The sequence below is a fragment of the Numenius arquata genome, chromosome 2 (genome assembly GCF_964106895.1).
Source record: "Numenius arquata chromosome 2, bNumArq3.hap1.1, whole genome shotgun sequence".
NCBI lineage: Eukaryota > Metazoa > Chordata > Aves > Charadriiformes > Scolopacidae > Numenius > Numenius arquata.
Window position 1 is genome coordinate 131,309,520 of NC_133577.1, and position 24,446 is coordinate 131,333,965.

General features: G+C 48.2%; 1 protein-coding gene across 1 annotated transcript; it reads left to right on the forward strand.

Annotated features, from left to right (window-relative positions):
* Nucleotides 1-369: 369 nt before the first annotated feature.
* Nucleotides 370-24,191, forward strand: TMEM209 (transmembrane protein 209). Its single transcript, XM_074168397.1, has 15 exons — nucleotides 370-530; nucleotides 3,276-3,417; nucleotides 4,079-4,137; nucleotides 8,636-8,767; nucleotides 10,310-10,548; nucleotides 10,848-11,052; nucleotides 12,416-12,591; nucleotides 13,284-13,355; nucleotides 15,060-15,156; nucleotides 16,202-16,327; nucleotides 16,761-16,858; nucleotides 19,693-19,807; nucleotides 19,910-20,007; nucleotides 21,411-21,484; nucleotides 22,605-24,191. Exons 2-15 carry the CDS (start codon nucleotides 3,281-3,283, stop codon nucleotides 22,657-22,659), a joined length of 1,683 nt encoding a protein of 560 aa, XP_074024498.1. The 5' UTR covers nucleotides 370-530; nucleotides 3,276-3,280; the 3' UTR covers nucleotides 22,660-24,191.
* Nucleotides 24,192-24,446: the final 255 nt, after the last annotated feature.

Sequence of the window (24,446 nt, forward strand, 5' to 3'; positions counted from 1 at the left end):
ATGCAAACAGACCCAAAATATCTTAGTTTTAACTGTTGGCCTTGGCAAGGTGTGGTCAGACTACTGTGTGTAATCAATCAATTTAGCTATAACTGGGGGAAACGCGGCAATGCGTGGCTCTGCACCACTACAACGCCGTACGGGACAGAAAGTCAGCCAGTCAAACCCTCTCCTGCATCTTCACGCCCCACCTCCCACAGCCAACATGGCGCCCAACATGGCCGCCCCGGCGCCCGCCTCACGCGCTCCTTCCCGCCTAAACACCCGCGGCGCGAGCGCCCCCGCTGTCCCCATAGCAACGGGCCCCGCTCCCCCCGCCCTCTCCGTACGGCGCAGTTGGTGACGCGCTACACCGGCGCCCGCGCAGGCGCAGACGGGCGGCCGTAGCGGCGCGGGCGGTGTGTGAGGGGAGCGCTCTGCCGTGCGTTCCTCCCCCCCTACACCCCCGGCTGAGGAAAGGGGGTGTCCCTGTCCTCCTTGAGGGGAATTGTGTGTCACCTCACGTCCCCTGACCCTCAGCCCGGCGGCAGGTACTGTGACTGTCCCCCCCCCAGCAGCGCCTGGCTCCTCCTCGGGCCTGCACGGGGGTTGGCTCTGAGGGGAGGCTGCGAGTGGGCCGTGTGTGGCAGCCAGGCGTGTGTGACAGGACTGTGGGGCCGCCTCATTGTGTCAGGGGACAGGATGGGGGCGGAGGGAGGGCGCAGATGTCAGGCCTTTTCTGTGTGACAGGGGTGTGGGCAGTGCGAGCTGTGGGGCTGCCTGTGTGTAACGCAATGGAATCTGGGGAGTTATGGAGACGCCCCGGGGTGGCATTGGGGTGTTGGCTGGGGGGGGAGATGTGGTGGCTGCCTGCCTTTGACGGTGGGGTGTGGGTAGGGGGAGCCCTGAGGGTCTCTGTGTGTGGCAGGGGAAGCTGTGGGGGTTCTTGGGGCATGACAGTGAGATCTGGGTGGAGGGTGCTGTGGGGTCTTGGGAAAGGGATGCTGGGGCTGTGTGTGGCAGAGGGGCATGTGGAGGAAGCTGAGGGTTTTGTGGCAAGGGGAGGTGTGGGGGACTTCCATGTGTGGCACTGGGGTCAGTGCCTTATGGATTGTCAATGTGATGCCTTCCCTCATTACTGTGCCTTAGTAAAAGAGGGCAAGGGAGTATGTGAGGACATATTAAAGTCTGGAGGTGAAAACCTCACACCCATCCCTCCTAAGTGAGTAGAATAGCACCAAATCTCACTTTTATTTCAGTGCCCTAACAGTACAACTTCTGCAGGAGGACATGGTTCAGGGATAGAGGTTGGGAGTGTGAGGATGGGGGAGAGGATCTCTGCTTAGGGCTGCTATATTTGTCAGTGTGGGAAGGGAAGTCTTGGGGCTCAAACTGGATGAAAAACTTGTCAAAAAAAAACCAAACCAGGCAATGTGTTCTTTTATAATTCTTCCAGTAATTCTCATGTTAACTGTTTCACCTTTGAATCATTGTACCAGTAAGAAGCGGGTAGTCTGATTTGGGTTTTGTATTTTTATATTTTTTTTAAGGTAGCAATGTACAGTTGGAAGTATTTGTCCCAAAAAGCAAATTATTTATGTTCCCATCTAGTGAAGAATCAGGTGACAAGTTTTTAAGCGAATGGCAGGAAAGAACTGTAGCGTATTTTGGTGATGGGAGTAGCAGAAAAAGTCCCCAGGGTTATTTCTTTCACGTGAGGTGTTACTGGGGGTAAAGGTAGCTACCTTTCAGATATACTGAACCCACAGGAGGTGGCTGTACAGACCGAAAATACTCTGTTACCAACTGAAGTGAGTGGGAATTTTCAGTAGGAAAACTGCAGAGCCATGTAAGGCCTTTCCTTCCTCTGGTTTCCTTTGCCTGGAGAAAACAGGAGCTTTGGCTCTCGCAGAATCACAGAATGATATGGGGTTGGAAGGGACCTCTGGAGATCATCTAGTCCAACCCCCTGCCAAATCAGGTTGCACAGGAACGTGTCCAGGAAGGTTTGAATGTCTCCAGTGACGGAAACTCCACCACCTCTCTGGGCAGCCTCTTCCAGGGCTCTGCCACCCTCACAGGAAAGAAGTTCCTCCTCATGTTTAGATGGAACTTCTTATATTCAAGTTTGTGCCCATTACCTCTTGTCCTGTCACTGGGAACCACTGAAAAAAAGACTGGCCCCATCCTCTTGACACCCACCCTTTAAGTATTTATAGGTGTTGATGAGATCCCCCTCAGTCTTCTCCAGACTAAAAAGACCCAAGTCCCTTAGCCTTTCCTCCTAAGAGAGATGTTCTAGTCCCCTCATCATCTTTGTGGTCCTCTGCTGTACCCTCTCCGGCAGTTCCCTGTCCTTCTTGAACTGGGGAGCCCAGAACTGGACACAGTACTCCAGGTGTGGCCTCCCCAGGGCAGAGCAGAGGGGGAGGATGACCTCCCTCGACCTTCTGGCCACACTCTTCCTGATGCCCCCCAGGATGCCATTAGCCTTCTTGGCCACAAGTGCACATTGCAGGCTCATGGTCATCCTGTTGTCCACCAGGACTCCCAGTTCTTTTCTTTTCTTTCGCTTCTGAATCACAGAATCACGGAATTGTCAGAGTTGGAAGGGACCTCTAGAGATCATCTAGTCCAACTCCCCTGCTGAAGCAGGATTTCCTTTAGCACATCACTCAGGACTGCATCAAGGCGGGTCTTGAAGATCTCCAGAGAAGGGGACTCCACGACCTCCCTGGGCAGCCTGTTCCAGGGCTCTGGCACCCTCACCGGAAAGAAGTTTTGCCTCGTATTTAAATGGAACTTCCCATGTTCCAGCTTGTGGAATATATTTGTTAAACTCACCATTTCTCCTGAATCACCAATATATTTGCACCACAGTTTCTCACATCTCAGCACTGGGATTTTGCATCTGTTCTTTATGATTAGTGCAAACTATATCATTTTTTCCCCTCAGTTCAGAGAAAAGGAAGTGATCTGAAGGATGTTATTTTTCAAAAATGGGGTTGGAATTGGTCTGTGTCCTCTTATCTGCACCTCACTGGAAGAGATCGGCACTGTTCCTCGGTAATGAGGTGACAGTGCTGACAGTAGAGTTCACTGAAGAAACATTACCTATTTTTACTGGTAAAAAGAATCTGCTTTTTTTAAAACATGTAAACATGACTCAGTGGCTAAAGGTAAAGAACGTTTATATCGTTCATTTAGGATTACTGTGTTTTCTTTCATGTCTTTCTGACTGAGAATCTTCCTGTATAAAAGTTGACAGATATTATGTCTTCTGTGTTTGTTATTAGAGACAATGACACCAGAACAGAGTCCAGCGACTTCCCTCATCGACAGGACCATCAAGATGAAGAAGGAGACTGAAGCCCGGAAAGTGGTCTGGGCCTGGGGACTCCTTAACGTGTCTATTGCAGGCATGATATATACTGAAATGTACGTTAAATCTTACATCTGATTCAAACAAGCAAAGCATCCTACTTTGTGTATCCCTAAATATTTAGGGAGAGAGGTCCAGAGGAGAGCCACCAAGCTGGTGAGGGGTCTGGAGAACAAGTCCTATGAGGAGAGGCTGAGGGAACTGGGCATGTTTAGTTTGGAGAAGAGGAGGCTGAGGGGAGACCTCATTGCCCTCTACAACTCCCTGAAAGGAAACTGTAGAGAGGCGGGGGTTGGCCTCTTCTCCCAAGGGAATAACGACAGGACCAGAGGAAATGGTCTGAAGTTGCGGCAGGGGAGGTTTAGATTAGATATTAGGAAGAATTACTTTACTGAGAGAGTGGTCAAGCACTGGAACAGCCTGCCCAGGGAGGTGGTGGAGTCACCATCCCTGGAGGTATTTAAGAAACGTGTAGACGTGGCTCTTCAGGGCATGATCTAGTGCCCGGGATTGTTGGTTTGTGGTGGGGTGTTGTGTGTGGGGTTTAGTTGATGGATGCTGCTTGCTTTTTTTTTTTTTTTTTTTTTTTTTAATGTGGTTGGACTCGATGATCTCAAAGGTCCCTTCCAACCACTAAGATTCTGTGATTCTGTGATTCTGTGATATTTCCCGGGACTGAATAGTTGCAAAATGATGACTTCTTGGTTTTCTTTTCAGGACTGGAAAACTCATAAGCTCATATTACAACATCACGTACTGGCCACTCTGGTACATTGGTGAGTCGCTGCAGCATTTCAATTAATTTCCAAGGTTCTTTTCTTTTTTCACTTGTCAGTTTTATTGCTGGGGAGGTCATTTTTAAGCGAGCCTTTTTTGTTCTCCTTTTTTTTTTAATTTAAACCGAAACTTTGTTTTGCTTTCTGTTATGTGCCTTGAAACCGTTGGAATTTCATCCTTTTTAGTGACAGGTAAGGAGTGTTAACAGCTTTCTTAGATATATCACGAAAGGGCATGAGGAACTTGTTTGGTGCATTAAATCTGTTTCATGTGTGGAGAACACTGCAGGTTTTACTCCTGTGTTGTACTGTGTGGGTGTGGATGGCATTTCATGGTAATTAAAGTTTGTTTCATAGATTCATAGATAGGTCCAGGCCGGAAGGGACCTCCAAAGGTCATCTAGTCCGACCTCCCCGCAGTCAGCAGGGACACCCCCAACTAGACCAGGTTGCCCAGGGCCTCGTCGAGCTTCACCTTGCATATCTCAAGGGAAGGGGCCTCAACCACCTCCCTGGGCAACCTGTTCCAGTGTTCCACCACCCTCATGGTAAAGAACTTTTTCCTAATATCCAATCTAAATCTCCCCTTCTCCAGCTTAAAGCCATTGCCCCTCGTCCTGTCACTGCAGGCCTTTGTAAACAGACCCTCCCAAGCCTTCCTGTAGCCCCCCTCAGGTACTGGAAGGCCGCTATGAGGTCTCCCCGAAGCCTCCTTTTCTCCAAGCTGAACAACCCCAGCTCCCTCAGTCTGTCCTCATAGGAGAGGTGCTCCAGCCCCCTGATCATTTTGGTGGCCCACCTCTGGACCCGCTCCATCAGGTCCATGTCCTTTGTATATCGAGGGCTCCAGACCTGCACACAGTGCTCCAGGGGAGGTCTCACCAGAGCAGAGTAAAGTGGCAGAATCACCTCTCTGGATCTGCTGGCAACACTTCTTTTGATGCAGCCCAGGATGTGATTGGCCTTCTGGGCTGCGAGAGCACATTGCCTGCTCATGTCCAGCTTCCCGTCAATCAGCACCCCCAAGTCCCTTTCCTCAGGGCTGCTTTCTAATACCTCATCCCCCAGGCTGTATTTATACTGAGGATTGTTTCTTCCCAGGTGCAGAATCCTGCACTTGCTTTTGTTGAACCTCATGAGGTTCATCTGGGCCCACCTCTCCAGCCTGTCCAGGTCCCTCTGAATGACATCCCGTCCCTCCGGTGTATCGACAACACCACACAGCTTGGTGTCATCTGCAAACTTGCTGATGGTGCTCTCAATCCCTCTGTCTGTCTTTGATAAAAATGTTAAACAGTACTGGTCCCAGCACGGACCCTTGAGGGACACCACTTGTCACTGCTCTCCATCTGGACTTCAAGCCATTGAGTACCACCCCCTGGGTGCGACCATTCAGCCAATTCCTTATCCATTGAACCGTCCACCCATCAAATCCGTATCCCTCCAATTTGGCAAGCAGGATGTTGTGAGGAACTGTGTCAAAGGCCTTACAGAAGTCCAGATAGATCACATCCATAGGTCGCCCCTTGTCTACTGACCTAGTCACTTCATCATAGAAGGCCACTAGGTTAGTCAGGCAGGACTTGCCCCTAGTAAAGCCATGTTGGCTGTCCTGAATCATCCCCCTGTCCTCCATGTGCCCAAGCATGGCGTCCAGAAGGATCTGCTCCATGATCTTCCCAGGCACAGAGGTGAGGCTGGCAGGTTGGTAGTTCCCAGGGTCCTCCTTTCTACCCTTTTTAAAAATGGGTGTGATGTTTCCTTTCTTCCAGTCTGCAGGGACTTCACCTGACTGCCATGACTTTTCGAATATCATGGAAAGTGGCTTTGCAACTTCATCAGCCAGTTCCTTCAGGACTCTGGGATGGATTTCATCAGGTCCCATGGACTTGTATATCTTTAGATTCCTTAGGTGATCACGTACCATGCCTTCAGTTATAGTGGGACGGACTTTGTCACCTGGATCCTCAACTTGTGGGCCATCAACACAAGAGCTAGGAGGAGAGGGGTTGCCAGTGAAGACTGAGGCAAAAAAATTATTGAGAACTTCCGCCTTCTCTTCCTCGGTTGATACAAGTTCCCCACTGCTGCTCATTAGGGGGGGTACATTTTCTTTAACCTTCCTTTTCTGATTAATGTACCTGTAGAAGCCTTTCTTGTTTTTCTTTATGTCCCTTGCCAAGTCCAATTCTAGCTGTGCCTTGGCCTCCCTGACCTCATCCCTACACAGCCGGGCAACATCCCTGTACTCTTCCCAGGTTGCCTGTCCCTTCTTCCATTTCCTGTGTAGCCCCATCTTACGCCTTAGTTTGACCAGCAGGTCCTGGCTCAACCATGGTGGTTTCTTGCCTTCCTTACCCAATTTCCTACATGTTGGGATTGAGATCTTTTGTGCTCTATGGAGAGCATCCTTAAAGATCTGCCAGCTTTGTTCTGCTCCCTTGTCCCTAAGGGCAGTTTCCCATGGGGTCCTATTTACTAACTCCTTGAAGAGTTGGAAGTTCGCCTTCTTAAAATTTAGCGTCCTGATGGTGTTCCTCTTGGGCTTCAAACTTCTTAAGAGAGTGAACTGCACTAGAGCATGATCACTGCAGCCCAGACTGCCTTCAACTTTGATATCCCTGATGGCCTCACTTGCATTTGTGACCAACAGGTCCAACAATGCATCTCCTCAAGTAGGGCTGGTGATTTCTTGTCTCAAGAAGTTGTCGTCTAGGCACTCTAGAAGCTTCCTGGAGTGCCTGCAGCCAGCCGTGTTGCTTTTCCAACAGATGTCAGGGTGGTTAATGTCACCCAGCAGGATGAGAGCCTGTGATCGTGATGCCTCTTTCAGCTGGAGTAAGAAGGCATCGTCGACAGGCTCTGCCTGGTCAGGGGGCCTGTAGTAGACTCCTACCACAAGGTTCCCTTTGTTGTCCCGATCTCTAATTCCTACCCACAAGCTTTCTACCTGCTCATGGCTATTCTTTCGCAACAACTCTTCACACTCTAGCCATTTCTTCACATAGAGGGCAACACCTCCACCCCTTCTTCCTCTCCTGTCCCTTCTGAATAGTTTGTAGCCATCAATGGCCACACTCCAGTCGTAGGACTCGTCCCACCAAGTTTCCGTAATTGCTACTGTGTCGTAGCTTTCCTGTAGCAGGATGCCTTCCAACTCTTCCTGTTTGTTTCCCATGCTGCGTGCGTTGGTGTAGAGACACTTTAGTCGGTCTGCTGGCTGTGTCTCCTTCTTAGAGGGGCACTCCACTGATCCCCCAACATGTTTTGTGCCAAATACACTTCTGTCCCCTATTGTCTCAGGGGATCTTGGTCCCTCTCTGCAAGACCATGCCTTTGTTACAGTATTTACAGCATCTCCCACTTCAAGTGAGATGGCAGGCTGAAGGTCTCGGATGAATAGACTCTAAGCTGGCCCTATCAAATATTAGAGGATGAAGCGAGAGGGGGAAAAAATCATGAGATGAATGACATGATTTGATGGAAGATGATTTTTGAGAAATACCGTGAAACTTCATTGCAGTAGTTTATGTCCTTTTTGGAAGATAACTGTCCATTTAAAAAAAAAAATCAATTTTAGTGATATAAAGTAGTCTCAATATAGCAAGGAAAATTATCTCTAATGGTTCTTGCATAAGAAGGTGAAGAAATCTTGGATAATTCCCCAAATTGGTACCTATTTATAGCAGTAATAATGACCTATTTTTTGATCGTCCCCCTGTACTCGGCACTGGTGAGACCCCACCTCGAGTACTGTGTCCAGTTTTGGGCCCCCTACCACAAGAGGGACATTGAGGTGCTGGAGCGGGTCCAGAGAAGGGCAACGAAGCTGGTGAGGGGTCTGGAGCACAAGTCTTACGAGGAGAGGCTGAGGGAGCTGGGGTTGTTCAGTCTGGGGAAGAGGAGACTGAGGGGAGACCTTATTGTTCTGTACAAGTACCTGAAAGGAGGCTGTAGAGAGACGGGGGTCGGTCTCTTCTCCCAAGTCACAGATGATAGGACAAGGGGTAATGGCTTCAAGTTGCGCCAGGGGAAGTTCAGGTTGGATATTAGGAAACATTTCTTTACTGAAAGGGTTATCAGGCATTGGAATGGGCTGCCCAGGGAGGTGGTGGAGTCACCATCCCTGGAGGTATTTAAGAAACGTGTAGACATGGTTCTTCAGGGCATGCTCTAGTGTCCAAGATTACTGGTTTGTAGTGGGGTGCTGTGTGGGTGGGTGATGGTTTTTGGTTTGGTTGTTGTTGTTGTGTGTTCAGGTGGTGGGTGGTGGTTTTGTTTGTGGTGGTTTTTTTTTTTTTGTTTGTTTGTTTGTTTTTTTGGGGGGGGTTTGGGTTTTTTTTTTTACTGTTGGTTGGACTCGATGATCTCTGAGGTCCCTTCCAACCACTACGATTCTGATTCTGATTCTGATATGCCTGGTTTTGCAGCTAATATACTTTTATTATACCCCATGCTCAAGCTGTGGTAAAAACTTGTGTGTTTTTGTTTCTTCTAGAACTTGCACTTGCATCTCTGTTCAGCCTGAATGCCTTGTTTGATTTCTGGATGTACTTCAAATACACAGTGGCACCGACGAGCTTGGTCATGAGTCCTGGCCAGCAGACCCTGCTGGGGTTGCAGAACGCAGGTGGGTGCAATAAATATCACTGGCAATCTTTTTTTATTCTTTTTTTTTTTTGTGTCGAGATGGTATCTTGCTCAATGGCAGGAATGTCAGGATATGCCCGACAAATTTGGTGGCCTTTAACTATTGCCACAGCCTTGGTAGACAAGGGCAGAGCAACAGACATCATCTACCTGGACATACGCAAAGCATTCGACACTGTCCTGCACGACATCCTGGTCTCAGAATTGAAAAGTCATGGATTTGATGGATGGGCCACTCGGTGGATAAGGAACTGGCTGAATGGCCCCACTCAAAAGGGTTGCGGTCAACAGCTCAATGTCCAAGTGGCAGCCAGTGACAAGTGATGTTCCTCAGGGGTCGGTACTGGGACCAGTGCTGTTCATCATCTTTGTCGGAGACATGGACAGTGGGATAGAGTGCACCCTCAGCAAGTTTGCCGACGACACCAAGCTGTGTGCAGCTGTCGACATGCTGGAGGGAAGGGATGCCATCCAGAGGGACCTGGACAGGCTGGAGAGGTGGGCTCGTGCAAACCTCATGAAGTTCAGCCAGGCCAAGTGCAGGGTCCTGCACCTGGCACGTGGCAATCCCAGGCACAAACACACGTTGGGCAGAGAATGGCTGGAGAGCAGCCCTGAGGAGAAGGACTTGAGGGCGTTGGTGGATGAGAAGCTCAACATGAGCCGGCAACATGCACTGGCAGCCCAGAAAGCCCCCCGCACCCTGGGCTGCATCAAAAGAAGTGGAGAACTGGAGGGGAAACAAACACACGCGGTGAAAAAGGACAGGGTGACAGCGGCTGCTGAAGGACAGTGAGGGACTCGAACATTGTGAGGCTGAACAAGGAATCGGTAACCTGTACGTGGGATTGGGAGCAAGGCAGAGAGTGCGGGTTTATAGATACAGTTTTGATATCCTACTAATATGACACTGAGTATTGAGAACCGAATTAGAGGGATGGACAGACCTTGATGTGAAGTCTGAAAATGACAGCCTGGAGAGCAGTCGCTCAGAAAGCTTTTGAGCATCAAAGCAGAGTTTTAACGTGCAGCAGAACCTGACACGGTAAGGAAACCAAAAGCAAAATGTTAGCGCAGTAATATTACACACAGCTAGTCTGCCCCTAGAAAATGGGAGTCAGACAGGAGTAATGCTGATTCACCAAAGTTCAAGGATCTTATATGTTTATTCGCACAGATAAATTAAGACATTCAACGTGCTATGGCTGCATGAAACAGGCAGGTAGAGCAGCTGATACAATAGTTTAGAGAAGCGCCCCGGGGTTATGCGAGGCGCCTGGTAACACTTAACCGAAATCTGAAGCTGTAGGATTTGTACTGCGTTGTGGTTGTGTCTCAGTCTTCTCTTTTTGTCCTGTCAGTGGATGAACTGCTGAGTTCTGTAGGGGCCAGATTTTTCTCATGTCCCTTCTATCATCTTTATAAAATTGCCTTAAGATAGTATTCTGTGTGTGTTGAAAGTGGGGAGGAGAGTCAGGGGCTGCTGTATCCACAATGCTAATTCTGCTTTTCCTTATTGCAGCGGTACAAACAACTCCACCGCGTGAGCTGGCAGCAAAGAAAGTCCCGTCTTCTACACCTTCTCCTCCGATCCAGGGTCAAAGTGTGCTGAGCTACAGCCCATCCCGCTCCCCCAGTGCCAGTCCGAAGTTCACTACCAGTTGTATCGCAGGGTACAGCCCTCAGCTACAGGCTCTGTCAAGCAGCAGCGCTTCTTACGGTGGCGCTGTAACCTATTCGCCAAGCAGCAGCTACAATAAGGTAAGGACCAAGACAGCTCCCAAGTGTTGTCCCATGTGCCATTGAAGGTGAGCAGCGCCAGCAGAGCCTTTGCAAAGTAGATGGAAATTCATCAAATCGGGATTTGTCCTTTTTCCCCAGTGTCAATTCCCCTGTTTTTGAGTGGCTGCTTTGTTCCAGGACAAAGCAAAAATAAGAAACCAAAATGTAAATATAAAGGAGAAGAATAAAAACAACCCCAACTCTTTTATATTCATGTCGTTTACAAATCAAGGTGGAATTCTGTCCTCAAATGACATAACCATTTTCATTCACCCAAGGTCTCTAGCTTCAGCCCCTCTCCCAGTGGGTCACCGTACCCAGCCAGTATTGGACCAGTGGAAAGCGGTGGGCTACGGTCTCGTTACCGCTCTTCACCCATTCCCTATAATTCTCCGACTGGCAAAGAAGACTATATGACAGACCTCAAATCACTGGACACCTTCCTTCGAAACGAAGAAGAGAAACACTACAGAGTTCAGCTAGGTAAATAAACTGATTTGATCGGAAAAGCTTGGTGAAGGAGAAGGGGTTGGTTTTATTTGAGATTGGCTTTTTTGGGTTAGAAAAATTGCAAAGGATTCCAGTGGACTTGTGCTAATAATTACCAAGTAATTAGGACGTGAGGTAGAACACCGTTGTTTCCACACATCTCCATGTCTTGGGAGCTTCAGAAAGTTTTCCTCCAGAGTATTCCTTTGGATGGGATATATGTGCTGATAGATTATCTCTGTGGCGTGGTTGGTTGACCATGATAAGATGATGAGCTTTTATCACCTTAATGAGAGGGATGGCTTGTGGAAAAGGCGTTTCAGATAAAGGGGGTGAATTACCTGCAGGCAGTTTTGTCCTGTGTATACAATCAGGGGTGAAATCAGTGTCTATGCAGTCTGACTTTGGTGTTTGTGTTGCTTGTCAAAGCCTTAATATACTGATGTAAGGCTGTGCCACCATCCAGCAAGACCTGGACAGGAGACCAAGCAGACAGAGTTGGGCAGAGAGGAACCTGATGAAGTTCAACAAGGGCAAGTGCAGGGTGCTGCACCTGGGGAGGAATAACCCCCTGCACCAGCACAGGTTGGGGGCTGACCTGCTGGAGAGCAGCTCTGAGGAGAAAGACCTGGGAGTCCTGGTGGACAACAGGATGACCATGAGCCTGCAATGTGCCCTTGTGGCCAAGAAGACCAATGGCATCCTGGGGTGCATCAGGAAGAGTGTGGCCAGAAGGTCGAGGGAGGTCATCCTCCCCCTCTGCTCTGCCCTGGGGAGGCCACACCTGGAGCGCTGTGTCCAGTTCTGAGCTCCCCAGTTCAACAGGGAACTGCTGGAGAGGGTACAGCAGAGGACCACAAAGATGATGAGGGGACTAGAACATCTCTCTTATGAGGAAGGGCTGAGGGACTTGGGTCTTTTTAGTCTGGAGAAGACTGAGGGGGATCTCATCAACACCTGTAAATACTTAAAGGGTGGGTGTCAGGAGGATGGGGCCAGTCTTTTTTCAGTGGTTCCCAGTGACAGGACAAGAGGTAATGGGCACAAACTTGTATATTAGAAGTTCCATCTAAACATGAGGAGGAACTTCTTTACTTTGAGGGTGGCAGAGCCCTGGAAGAGGCTGCCCAGAGAGGTGGTGGAGTCTCCATCTCTGGAGCCATTCAAAACCCCCCATGACACGTTCCTGTGGGACCTGCTCTGGGTGAACCTGATTTGGCAGGGGGTTGGACTAGATGATCTCCAGAGGTCCCTTCCAACCCCACGTGATTCTGTGATTCTGTGTTGCCTGTGCTGTTACTTCCAGAATTATTCGTCAATAATCATACGTGTTTGTTTAATGAATGAATCGTTTCAGGGAGTTCAGACTCCAGCTCTCCTTCCACCAGTCCAACTTTTTGGAACTATAGCCGTTCCATGGCAGACAACGCACAGATGCTGAGAAAATTCCAGTATCAGCCGGCTTGCAGGTCCCAGGCTCCGTCAGCACACAAAGACGATGCTGATCTGAGCTCGAAACAGGCTGCAGAAGAGGTAAATTCAGGAGCAAAGTGGTTGAGAGGGAAAAACAGGCCTCTAAAATAAAAAGCTTTGTGCAAAAGCTTAGATTTGAGCTGTATCAAAAATTTTTTAGAGAGAAATCCTCTAGCATTTACCCATCTTCATACAGCTTCACTCTAAGACTATTCAAATTCCGAATTTTAGTTGGAAAATGGTTTCTCCCTCAAAGAGCAAGGCGTACTCTGGATAAAATATATTTGTGACGTAAAAATTGAGTTGAAATTGATCCGTGTTTAACCCAGTGGAACAGCTGAAGGATATTGAGCATAAAGCCTTTACGCTTGTGCCTGGTGCAAAGGAATACAATTCATGTGCCTTCAATTAAATTCAATCAATTTTCCTGCATTAACCTAATGAAGTTTCCCATTCACATGCCTCTTAAATCAATCCTACAATTCCAGCCAGTGTTATCCTACTAGAGCAGAAAGCTTAAAACTGAATTTGGGCTCACACAAAATGATTGTACCGTGAATAGAGAGTGGGAATGTCTTATGTGAAGCTGCTGTGGAAGTCACGTGATAAAGCCAGCAGATGTCATAAGAACATTTTTGGGTAAAATTCAAATTTGAGTTACGTGCTGTAGTTAATATCAGAAATTGTTACTCACCCTGAAACCTCTTGGTGTTCTCTTAAATTCTTCTCTGTACTTAATAAATATTCCATAGGTTTGGGCACGGGTGACAATGAACCGACAGCTCCTTGATCACATGGACTCCTGGACCGCTAAGTTCAGAAACGTAAGACCCATCTTTAAGGGCTGCTTAGAGACAGGGTTTTTAGGAACAAATGCAGCAGAGTGGAAAATCCCCTCCGTGTGCTCTGGATACCCAAGGGGTGGGAAAAATTGCAGTGTCTGAGGATCGGGGTGGGCTGGCACGAGGAGATAAAAACACGGCATGATTTAAGAAAGGACCACTGAGATGCATTTTTGCTCTGACGTCAGTGATTTGTTTTCTGAAAACTTCAGGTGTAAACTTCATCCACCTTTGGATGCATCTCGGATATGACAAGATTTGGTTTTCCTTGCTGTAACTCAGATTGCTAAATTGATGCTTCTGCTAAATTGATGTTTCTGTTTGATGTTTCTGCTAAATTGATGTTTCTGTTTTCCCCCCTCTACTCTCCACTGGTGAGGCCATGGCTGGAATACTGTGTCCAGTTCTGGGCTCCCCAGTTCAAGAGAGACAGGGAACTACGGGAGAGAGTCCAGCGTAGGGCAACAAAGATGATTGAGGGACTGGAGCATCTCCCTTATGAGGAAAGGCTGAGAGAGCTGGGACTCTTTAGCCTGGAGAAGAGAAGGCTGAGGGGAGACCTTATTAATGCTTACAAGTGTCTAAAGGGTGGGTTGAGGGAGGATGGAGCCGGACTCTTTTCAGTGGTTCCCAGTGACAGGACGAGGGGCAACGGGCACAAGCTGAAACATGGGAAGTTCCATTCAAGTATGAGGAAAAACCTCTTTCCGGTGAGGGTGCCAGAGCCCTGGAACAGGCTGCCCAGGGAGGGTGTGAAGTCCCCTTCTCTGGAGATCTTCAAGTCCCGCCTGGATGCAGCCCTGAGTGATGTGCTCTGGGCAATCCTGCTTTGGCAGGGGAGTTGGACTAGATATCTCTAGAGGTCCCTTCCAACTCTGACAATTCCATGATTCCATGCAGTATTTCTAACTCATCCTCCTGCGCTCAAAGCACGGAAAATTCCAACCCAAAGGCTGACCCTGAATTTCTGACAATCCTGAGCAGCGTGATAAAAAGCAAAAAGCAAAACCTTGATTTTATCAATAGGAATTGCTGTAGCAGAGGGGACTTAATTCCACACGGTGGCAAAATAGTTAATAAATCTAACTTTGAATTGCCCCTTCAGTCGTAGCAGCTATCCAGTATGTAGTTGTGCTTGTGTGTTTTGTGGGGTTTTTTTTAAGTAGTAAGATTGGTGAAAAGCAAAGGTTAGGATAAGATCCACGCCAGATTCCTAAGCATCTGTTCCTAAACCTGGGGCCAGCTTGTTTCAGCTCCCAAATCCTGTCACGTACAAATCCCACACGTGGTGTTTGTCAGCTCCTTGGTTTCCTGAAACAAATGTGAGAGGGAGTGAACCCTCAAAGTAGAAATTATCTTTATGGAGGGAGGGCTGTGCTTCATAATTCCCCTCTCCTCATTGTTCGGAAAAGCTTTATCTGATGCTTTCTAGAGATTTGTTTTCCTGACTCCTTTATATTGAATTTGCTGGCGTTTTAGAAGGTATTAGAGAGGCATTTAAACTCTGCCTAACTTGATATTCTAACTTAATTACTTTTCCTCCTTGGTTGGCTTCAGTGTTTCTGTTGTTAAGCTTCGTCGTGATCATAGTGGTGATAATTAGTAGGATGTAAGCTAAAGGTTGGGGACTCTTTAACATTTTTGTTGCTTCTGACCTCTTGAATTTTCACATTTTTTCTTTCCTAGTGGATTAACGAGACGATTCTAGTGCCTCTTGTCCAGGAGATCGAGTCTGTGAGCACTCAGCTGAGGAGAATGGGGTGTCCCGAGCTGCAAATCGGAGGTAGGGATGAGGCTTTGGGGTTCCCCGTGGTTAATGCCGGCCGCTCCGTAGCTGGGGCATTGGGGAGGCCTTACATAAATCAGGTCTGTTAAATATTACTATTCCGATTCCAGTCTGTATTGGTGCGGCCTTTGTTCCCCATCATTCCATTAAGCTGGAAAGGTTCTTCATAAGACTCCTGAAAATACTGATGGAATCACACTGATGTAAAATTTTACTTGTGCAAAATTCATAAAACTCTCTTTTCTCTTTTTTTTCTGTTTTTTTTTTTTCCTTCCCTAAACTTACAGCTGGGAAATTACAGGCTTAAATGGGTGGGGCTTTGAGCAACCTGGTCTAGGGGAAGGTGTCCCCGCCCAGGGAACTGGATGATCTTTAAGGTCCCTTCCAACCCAGACCATTGTACAATTCTATGAAATTATCATTGATTATTTCATATTAAACTGTCAGAAAACATTTCAAGGACAGATGTGCTATAAACTGTCAGCATCTCCCTATAAACTCTCAGTGTCTCGAGTCCTATGTGGTTTTCCAAACTTTTCCTTAAAATCAGCTGCTTTCCAGAAGAATTATTTTTTTTAAATTCTGATGGAGTGTTCTGTTTTTCATGTCATGATACAAACCTGAAGGACCTGCTTCTCTTGTTGCTTCAGACCTATGTCCTCCTAACCAAGAAGTGGATTTGATGTGCTGCATTTAAATTAAATCTCCCTTTTGCCAGCTGTTTCTTGTAGCGTCTCCTCAAGAGCCGCATCCGTTGTGATGCCTGTGGAAAAACTGATCGTCCCCACCTCGTCACTCCCTCTCCTCTTCAAAGTAGACGTTGGTTCCTTGTAGCTTTTATATTGTGTGATACAAAGCAGATTTCTGCTACTTCAGTGGAATTGGAATGAGTGTTTGGGGTGGTGTCACACGTTAAATGTTTCTGGGATGTTAAATGGTGCACCAAAAAGGAAAGCTCTTTGTAGGGATGCCTGGTAAGGGAGGCTGTTTGGAGATTTGTGGTGGCCACGGGTGACCTGTGCTGTCTCTCCTTGTGTTGCAGAAGCCAGCATCAGCAGCCTGAAGCAGGCAGCGCTCGTTAAAGCTCCGCTCATCCCAACTCTGAACACCATTGTGCAGTATTTGGATCTTACACCAAACCAGGAGTATTTGGTCGAAAGGATCAAAGGTACGTGGTGTCACCGTACTGGCTTTAAAACCCTTCTGTTACCGCAGTCAAGCTTTGGTGGTATCAGACGTTCCTTCGGTGGAGATCTCTGAGGAGACATAGCAGCAACGGGAGCTGCTTTTAAGCAGGAGAGATGTTTCTTCCCAACTTTCCCTTTTTACAGTCATGTAATGATGCAGGACTTGGATGTAACTTCGGGAATGGTTTTAAAAGCTTTATTTCTCATTTTCCTCCTGCGTGCTCGGGGTGCAAAGCGCTGGATTTAATCTCTTCATTAACTAGAAATAAAAATTATCCTGTAAATTTCCCTCCTCATATGATCTTTTCCTATTTTGTACACCGGAAACCTGTACGAAACCCCTGAAATTAGCATAAAACACCTCTTTCCTATACTTCCAACCCCCAGTAACTGCATAAATCTCATTGCTTTCAGAGCTTTCGCAGGGAGGGTGCATGAGTTCGTTCCGATGGAACAGAGGAGGGGATTTCAAAGGCCGCAAGTGGGACACCGACTTGCCCACTGACTCCTCTGTAAGTTTTCGAAGATATCTTGATACGATGGCTTAAAGCGGGTTGTCTTTCCGCGTAGGTTTTGGAGGGAGTAGCCAGTAAATCCTTTGATGAAAATCCTGTTTGCGTCGCACTGATAATCCCGTAGCAGTCGGTGAGATTCCATAGGGAATAATGTAAATGGGATTGGACATTGTGTAGATCACAAAAATGCAACTGCGTATCTTAGTCTTGGGCCGGGCTCTTCCTTAGACTCCTCTGAAGTGTCTATCAGTCTCGTTTTCCTTTGCTATAATGGACAGAGGGGAAAAAGGCGGATTAAACTGTTTAATTTGGTAATATTTGGGGAAAAATCTGAAGATCATAGAATCATAGAATGGTTAGAGTTGGAAGGGACCTTAAAGATCATCGAGTTCCAACCCCCCTGCCATGGGCAGGGACACCTCCCACCAGAGCAGGTTGCTCAAAGCCCCCTCCAACCTGGCCTTAAACACTTCCAGGGATGGGGCAGCCACAACTTCCCTGGGCAACCTGTTCCAGTGCTTCACCACCCTCACAGGAAAGAATTTCCTCCTAATATCTAACCTAAATCTCCCCTCTTCCAATTTAAAACCATTACCCCTTGTCCTGTCACTACATCTCCTGACAAAGAGTCCCTCTCCGGCTCTCCTGTTTTGTGTCCTACTCGAGAGAAGACTTGGAGTGATGCTTAGTCCCTTAATCTGAAAAGTTGGGAGGAACAGCACCCCGGTGTAAAACAATGACTTGAAAATTCAACTGAGGCCATTAAAATAATTAAAAGGAAGACCACGGAACAATTCAGGGAGTAGAAAACAGGCTTTACAGCGTGAGCCTTCTGTTCAGCTCCATCTGAAAGTAGAGTTAGGGTGCTTTATTGTTTTTTTTCCCCTCTTTAAATAGATTTTCGGTTACTTGGGAGAATAAAACCCAGGAGATCTGAACGTCAGAGCTTCGCAGCTTTGCTGACGAAGATTTAATGACATCCGGTTGCTGGAAGCTGAAATTGTACAAAATTCAGTCTTGAAATAGGATTTGATTTTCTGTTTGTGAGGGTGATGAAATACTTAGCGGTGACTGGCCGCGGAGCAACTCTTCACATCCTGACAGGCAGCAGGGGAACAGCTCGACGGTGTTTTTAAAGATCATGAGACGAGAGTAACGCACCCTAGAATGCAGCCTTTTATCAAAACCCGCTGGAAGAGGTGGTGTTGGGCAGGATGTTAAACTTTTTAAGAATTCTGGGAAAGAAATTCCGATATAAGAGATTAAAATAAACCCTTGCTGTGAAGGTTTGACATTAATTTACTCAAGACAATGACTGTTAAAAAAAAAAAACCCACGATTTTTCATTAAAATCACGCTACAGGTAATACGAAGCTGTGATTTCCAAGGTCCATCTCCCAGACTTCTGGAGATTTGGGGCGTTTAGCCCAGAGAAGCTCTTTTGTTTTGTCTGTGAAGCAGATGATGCTGTACATAACCGACACTGAAAGTACCAGCTTACAGCTGATTTGGTGACGTTGCCCACATTAAAATGTTGAGAACTCTCCAGGAAGGGTTAAAACACACCCAGCAGGTTGGGGTGTGGTTTTCTGGATCCTTATTCTAGGACTTTATTTCAATAATTTTGGCATTCTTATTAAGACTTACGGTTTTTTCCAGCGGTGTTTATTTTGCCTTTTGTGAGGAGAAAGGAAAAATTTTCCTGATGGGTCGGTGAAGCCATAATTTGATTTCAATCTGCCCTTCTTGGCCAAACCCTCGCAGCTCGTACAGAACCCATCGCTAAAACAGATGGTTTGGAGTTCACGGCCCGGATACGCTAAATAAGATAGAATCATAGAATTGTCCAGGTTGGAAGGGACCTTTAAGATCATCCTGTCCAACCATCAACCTAACTCTGATAAAACCTATCACTAAACCATGTCTCTAAGCACTATGTCAACCCGTCTTTTAAATCCCTCCAGGGATGGTGCGTCAACCCCTTCCCTGGGCAGCCCATTCCAAGGCTTAATAACCCTTTCAGTGTAAACATTTTTCCTAATATCCAACCTGAACCTCCCCTGGGCAACTTGAGGCCATTTCCTCTTGTCCCATCGCCTGTTCCTTGGGAGAAGAGATGGACCCCCCCTGGCTACACCCTCCTTTCAGGGAATTGTAGAGAGCGAGAAGGTCTCCCCTCAGCCTCCTTTTCTCCAGGCTGAACACCCCCAGCTCCCTCAGCCTCTCCTCACAAGACTTGTGCTCCAGACCCCTCACCAGCTCCGTTGCCCTTCTCTGGACCCGCTCCAGCACCTCAATGTCTTTTTTGTGGTTAGGGGCCCAAAACTGGACACAGCACTCAAGGTGGGGCCTCACCAGTGCCCAGTACAGGGGGACAGTCACTGCCCCAGTCCTGCTGGCCACACTGGTCCTGACGCAGGCCAGGATGCTGTTGGCCTTCTTGGCCACCTGGGCACACTGCTGGCTCGTGTTCAGCCAACAGTTGACCAACACCCCCAGGTCCTTTTCTGCCAGGCAGCTTCAGCCACTCTGCCCCCAGCCTGTAGCGCTGCATGGGGTTGGTGTGACCCAAGGGCAGGACCCAGCACTTGGCCTCGGTGAACCTCATCCCATTGGCCTCAGCCCATCCATCCAGCCTGTCCAGATCCCTCTGCAAAGCCTTTCTACCCTCCAGCAGGTCGACACTCCCACCCAACTTGGTGTCATTTGCAAACTTTCTGAGGGTGCACTCGATCCCCTCGATTCTGTGACTCCCCCCTCGATCTGTGACTTGGCCAAATTCTGGTGTGTTTTTAAGGACGCTAAAGGGAGATTGTTTTTTCTTTGCCCAGATCATCATGCACGTCTTCTGCACTTACCTCGACTCCAGGCTGCCCCCTCACCCCAAGTATCCCGACGGCAAAACCTTCACTTCCCAACACTTCATTCAAACACCGGATAAACCAGGTACCGGCGCTCGCGTTTAGCTCCTCTTGGATCACGTCAAGGGGGTCACCCTTGAAATGCCCCCCCTCCTCCCCCCTCATTTTTTAAACTTTTCGTTTGCAGACACTTCGAATGAAAACGTGTTTTGCATCTACCAGAGCAGCATCAACCCGCCCCACTACGAGCTCATCTACCAACGCCACGTCTACAACCTGCCCAAGGTACGGTGGTGGTGGTGGTGGGAACGTTCTCCTGCTGCCAGGAAATCACTGACAGCTCTGATTTGGGGTATTTTTTTCAGGAATTGGCCACTTTTATTGACTGTTTATCCGCAGGAAGTAAACGTTAGCTCGGTCTTTGACATGGTACTTACTCTGCTACTAAATAATAGCTTTAATATCAATTTAAGTTACATAAATCCCTAGCTAGTAGCTTCCTCTTGTTTATTTTTGGACAATTTCTTTTAAAACACCACGTCACGTGTGTTGTCACCCCTTAAGACCCCCACCCCATGCTTGTCCGTAAGAATTTGGGGGGGAAGCTTCCGGTCTTCAAACAGTGAAATTCTCCTGTGAATTTTCATTTTTTTATTGATCCCTGGCTGTTGCTGAATCTGCTTTCCGAAAAGCTCCGGCATTTAAAGTATTTGGAGATGATAATCCAGCCAAAACTCATGTCTGGTCTTTTTCTGGTATTTACCAGATAGAAGAAAAAAAAAAAAAAAAAAAAAAAGTAAAGAATTAAGGCAAAAAGCCCGACAACCCTCCCCAGAGTGACGTTTCATGATGTCTTTATGATCATAGAATCATAGAATCATCCAGGTTGGAAGAGACCCTCGGGATCATCGAGTCCAACCATCTACCCTACACTGCAAAGTTCTCCCCTACACCATATCCCCCAACACCACATCTAAACGGCTCTTAAACACATCCAGGGATGGTGACTCAACCCCCTCCCTGGGCAGCCTGTTCCAATGCCTGACCACTCTTTCTGTGAAAAATTCTTTCCTAATGTTCAGTCTAAACCTACCCTGCTGGAGCTTGAAGCCATTCCCTCTCGTTCTGTCATTAATTACCTGTGCGAAGAGACCAGCACCAACCTCTCTACAGTGTCCTTTCAAGTAGTTGTAGAGAGTGATGAGGTCTCCCCTCAGCCTCCTCTTCCTCATACTAAACAGTCCCAGCTCCTTCAACCGCTCTTCATAGGATTTGTTTTCCAGGCCCTTCACCAGCTTCGTTGCCCTCCTCTGCACTCGCTCCAGCACCTCGATATCTCTCTTGGATTGAGGTGCCCAAAACTGGACACGATACTCCAGGTGTGGCCTCACCAGTGCTGAGTACAGGGGCACAATCACCTCCCTGCTTCTGCTGGCCACGCTATTTCTAATACAAGCCAGGATGCCGTTGGCTTTCTTGGCCACCTGGGCACGCTGCCGGCTCATATTCAGCCGCTTGTCAATTAGAACCCCCAGGTCTCTTTCTTCCAGGCAGCTTTCCAGCCACACTTCCCCAAGCCTGTAGCGCTGGGGAAGCTTCTTCTGATCGCTTCTTCTACCTGAAATATTGCTGTGGTTTCTGATCAGTGACATTATTTCTAAGTTCTTTTCCTTCTTTTATGGATTCAGGGCAGAAACAACATGTTCCACACCTTGCTTATGTTTCTGTACATCATCAAGACAAAAGAATCCGGGATGCTGGGGTGAGTATCCGAGGATATGCGTCATCGCGCTCCGTACGAGATGTGAATGGAGCGTCCCGTTTCAGAGCACCTTGTCTGAAGGCGTTTCAAACTGAAATCTCCAGCGGGATGACATCAAATCGTATGACCTCTTGGAGCGGGGCCAGAGGAGGCCCCGGAGATGCTGGGAGGGCTGGAGCCCCTCTGCTGGGAGGACAGGCTGAGAGAGTTGGGGGGGTTCGGCCTGGAGAAGAGAAGGCTCCGGGGAGACCTTGGAGCCCCTTCCAGTCCCTAAAGGGGCTCCAGGAAAGCTGGGAAGGGACTCTTGATGAGGGAGGGGAGCCCTAGGAGGAGGGGGAAGGGTTTGACACTGAAAGAGGGGAGATGGAGCTGAGATGTGGGGAAGAACTTCTTTGGTGTGAGGGTGGTGAGAGCCTGGCCCAGGTTGCCCAGAGAAGCTGTGGCTGCCCCATCCCTGGAGGGGTTCAAGGCCAGGCTGGATGGGGCTTGGAGCAACCTGCTCTGGTGGGAGGTGTCCCTGCCCAGGGCAGGGGGTTGGAACTGGGTGATCTTTCAGGTCCCTTCCAACCCAAACCATTCCATGATTAATGGTGTTAAAATCATCTTCTCATCTGAAACAGCAGCAGCTTTTTTATAAAATTGGAGAAATCTTACCTGTATGAGCAATAAAAGCCATGTCCAGATTCCCCGGCATTCTGAAGGAGCTGCGCTCGATTCACGGCAAAGCAGGACACCCACCTGCACCTCAAAATGCTGAGGCATGGACAGGCTGAGAGAGTTGGGGGGGTTCAGCCTGGAGAAGAGAAGGCTCCGGGGAGACCTTGGAGCCCCTTCCAGTCCCTAAAGGGGGGGCTCCAGGAAAGCTGGGGAGGGACTCTGGATGAGGGAGGGGAGCCCTAGGAGGAGGGGGAAGGGTTTGCCACTGAAAGAGGGGAGATGGAGCTGAGATGTGGGGAAGAACTTCTTTGCTGTGAGGGTGGTGAGAGCCTGGCCCAGGTTGCCCAGAGAAGCTGTGGCTGCCCCATCCCTGGAGGGGAATTGACAGGTTTTTGGTCAACGTTTTCAAACAGACGCTTTAATTTCCTTACCGTTTCTTATGACAACTTTTTGCTTTTTGCAGACGTGTAAATCTTGGTTTATCGGGAGTCAATGTCCTGTGGATTTTCGGAGACTAAGGATGCTCCTCTGGCGCGACGCGTTGACTTCAACACGCACTGAACTCCGGAAGGGGATAATTTCGGCTCCGCTTCCTGGGCCGAGGGGAAGCCTTTTGTAATTCCTGTGCGGGTTTGAAGATCTTATTTAAAACATTTCACCGTCGAAACGCTCCCGCCTGTGAAGGACAGACAGGGTTTCTCTTTCCGCCTCCTCGCCTGAACGCATCCTCTTCAAAAAGCCGTTTCTTGGTTCTCCTTCCCGCGTCCATCGATGCCGTCACCCCTCAACTGGGCTTAACTGGTCCCAGGACTCAGCTGTGACCCCTCCACGGGCCGGACCGTCCCCCCCCGGGGGAAGCCAGAGCCGCTTGGGAAGATCCAGCGATTCGGCCAACTTCAGGATCCAAGGAATTCCAGACAGGCACCAGAAAAGCCAAGTTTAGACTCATTTTTGGTTCATTTTATTACGTACGATAAGAAAAACATGAGGTTTTTTTAATCGCTGTTGGTGTAACGGGGTTCGCTCGTTAACGGGGGTGGGAGGGGAGGAGAAAACCGTGTTTAACTCGCCCATTTCAGTAAATAAGATATTTTATTATTATTTTTTTTGAACAATATAAGCATTCCCTCCTCGCCGAGGGCTCGCGAGCTCTGAAATCCCACATCCCTTCAGTAAAACCACGGCCTCACCCCGCCTTCGCCTTTTCATTTATTTTTACGGCTCCCGGCAGCTTTTTTGGGCCGGTTTCCTCTCATTTTGGGAGCCGTAAGGACCAGCACGTGCCTTCAAGGCCCTACAAACCCCCAGACTTTTTAAAATCCTCGCTTTCGGGGAATGAACCTTTTGGGGAAAAAAAACCCAAACCCTTGGAGTTATTTCAAAGAAGGGGTTGTTCGTTATTTGCCGAAGGGAGGGGGGACGGGAGGGAGAATCTGTTGGAAATTCGGCGAAAAGGAGCTTTTTAGGAGCGTGTAGGGTTAGTTTTAGTAGGGTTGGTTGGTTTGTTTGTTTTTTTTAAAAGGGGGGTAAAAAAAAAATCCTAAGCCCTGAGTTGATGAAGATCTCTGCGATTACAAGACGAGGGTGTCGCCTTGTTCCCCTCCTTAGAAACCGCCCCCCGCCCCAAAAAAAAAAACCCCAACAACAACAAACCCTTGAAACCCTCGTCCATAAAAGACGTGGGAATTTCACCCGTTTGGCACCGGGGTGTGTGTGTGTGTGTGTGTGTGTGTGTGAGAACAACCGTGTGTTTTCTTATGATAATAGGCATTTCTTTTGTACCGTATGTTTTTTTATTGCCGGCCTCGGGCACGCACCCGCGGGAGGGAAAAGAGGAATTTGTGCTTTGCCGGGAACGGCCGCGCTCGGTTTTTTTTATCTCTGGAGGAGGGGAATCTGCTGGGGTTGTTTTTTTTTTTTGTTGTTGTTGGTGGTGGTTTTTTTTGGTGTGAACCGACTGTTTCTGGTGACTCCGGGAGGCGCAGGGTTTTTCCGAGGGACTGATAACGAAAACGGCTCCTTTGCTTCCCAGAATTAAATGAATTTTATCAACTTCTTGTTTGGGTTGGGTTGGTTTGTCTTTTTTTTTTTATTTTTTTTTTTTTTTCCTGGGCTTCAGCGTCGCGGAATCCAGCGACGTGCCGAGGAGGGACGTTCAAGGACACCGGATTTAGCCGGGTTTTACCCCAAATCTCGTCAACCCCGGGGCTGGCCCCGTTGCTTTTTGCCCCAGGAGCCCCGTTATTCCGGGGTGCTAAAGGTTCTTTAAGTGCAGAAATTTTCTTCTTTGCCCCAAAAATGGGTG

What these genes read in the sequence shown, in the direction of transcription:
- TMEM209 (XM_074168397.1), top strand. Translation starts at nt 3,281, where the DNA reads ATGACACCAGAACAGAGTCCAGCGACTTCCCTCATCGACAGGACCATC. An exon ending in CTGGCCACTCTGGTACATTG is followed by an intron (nt 4,138 to 8,635) that starts GTGAGTCGCTGC and finishes TGTTTCTTCTAG; the next exon opens with AACTTGCACTTGCATCTCTG. An exon ending in TTTGGTCGAAAGGATCAAAG is followed by an intron (nt 16,328 to 16,760) that starts GTACGTGGTGTC and finishes CATTGCTTTCAG; the next exon opens with AGCTTTCGCAGGGAGGGTGC.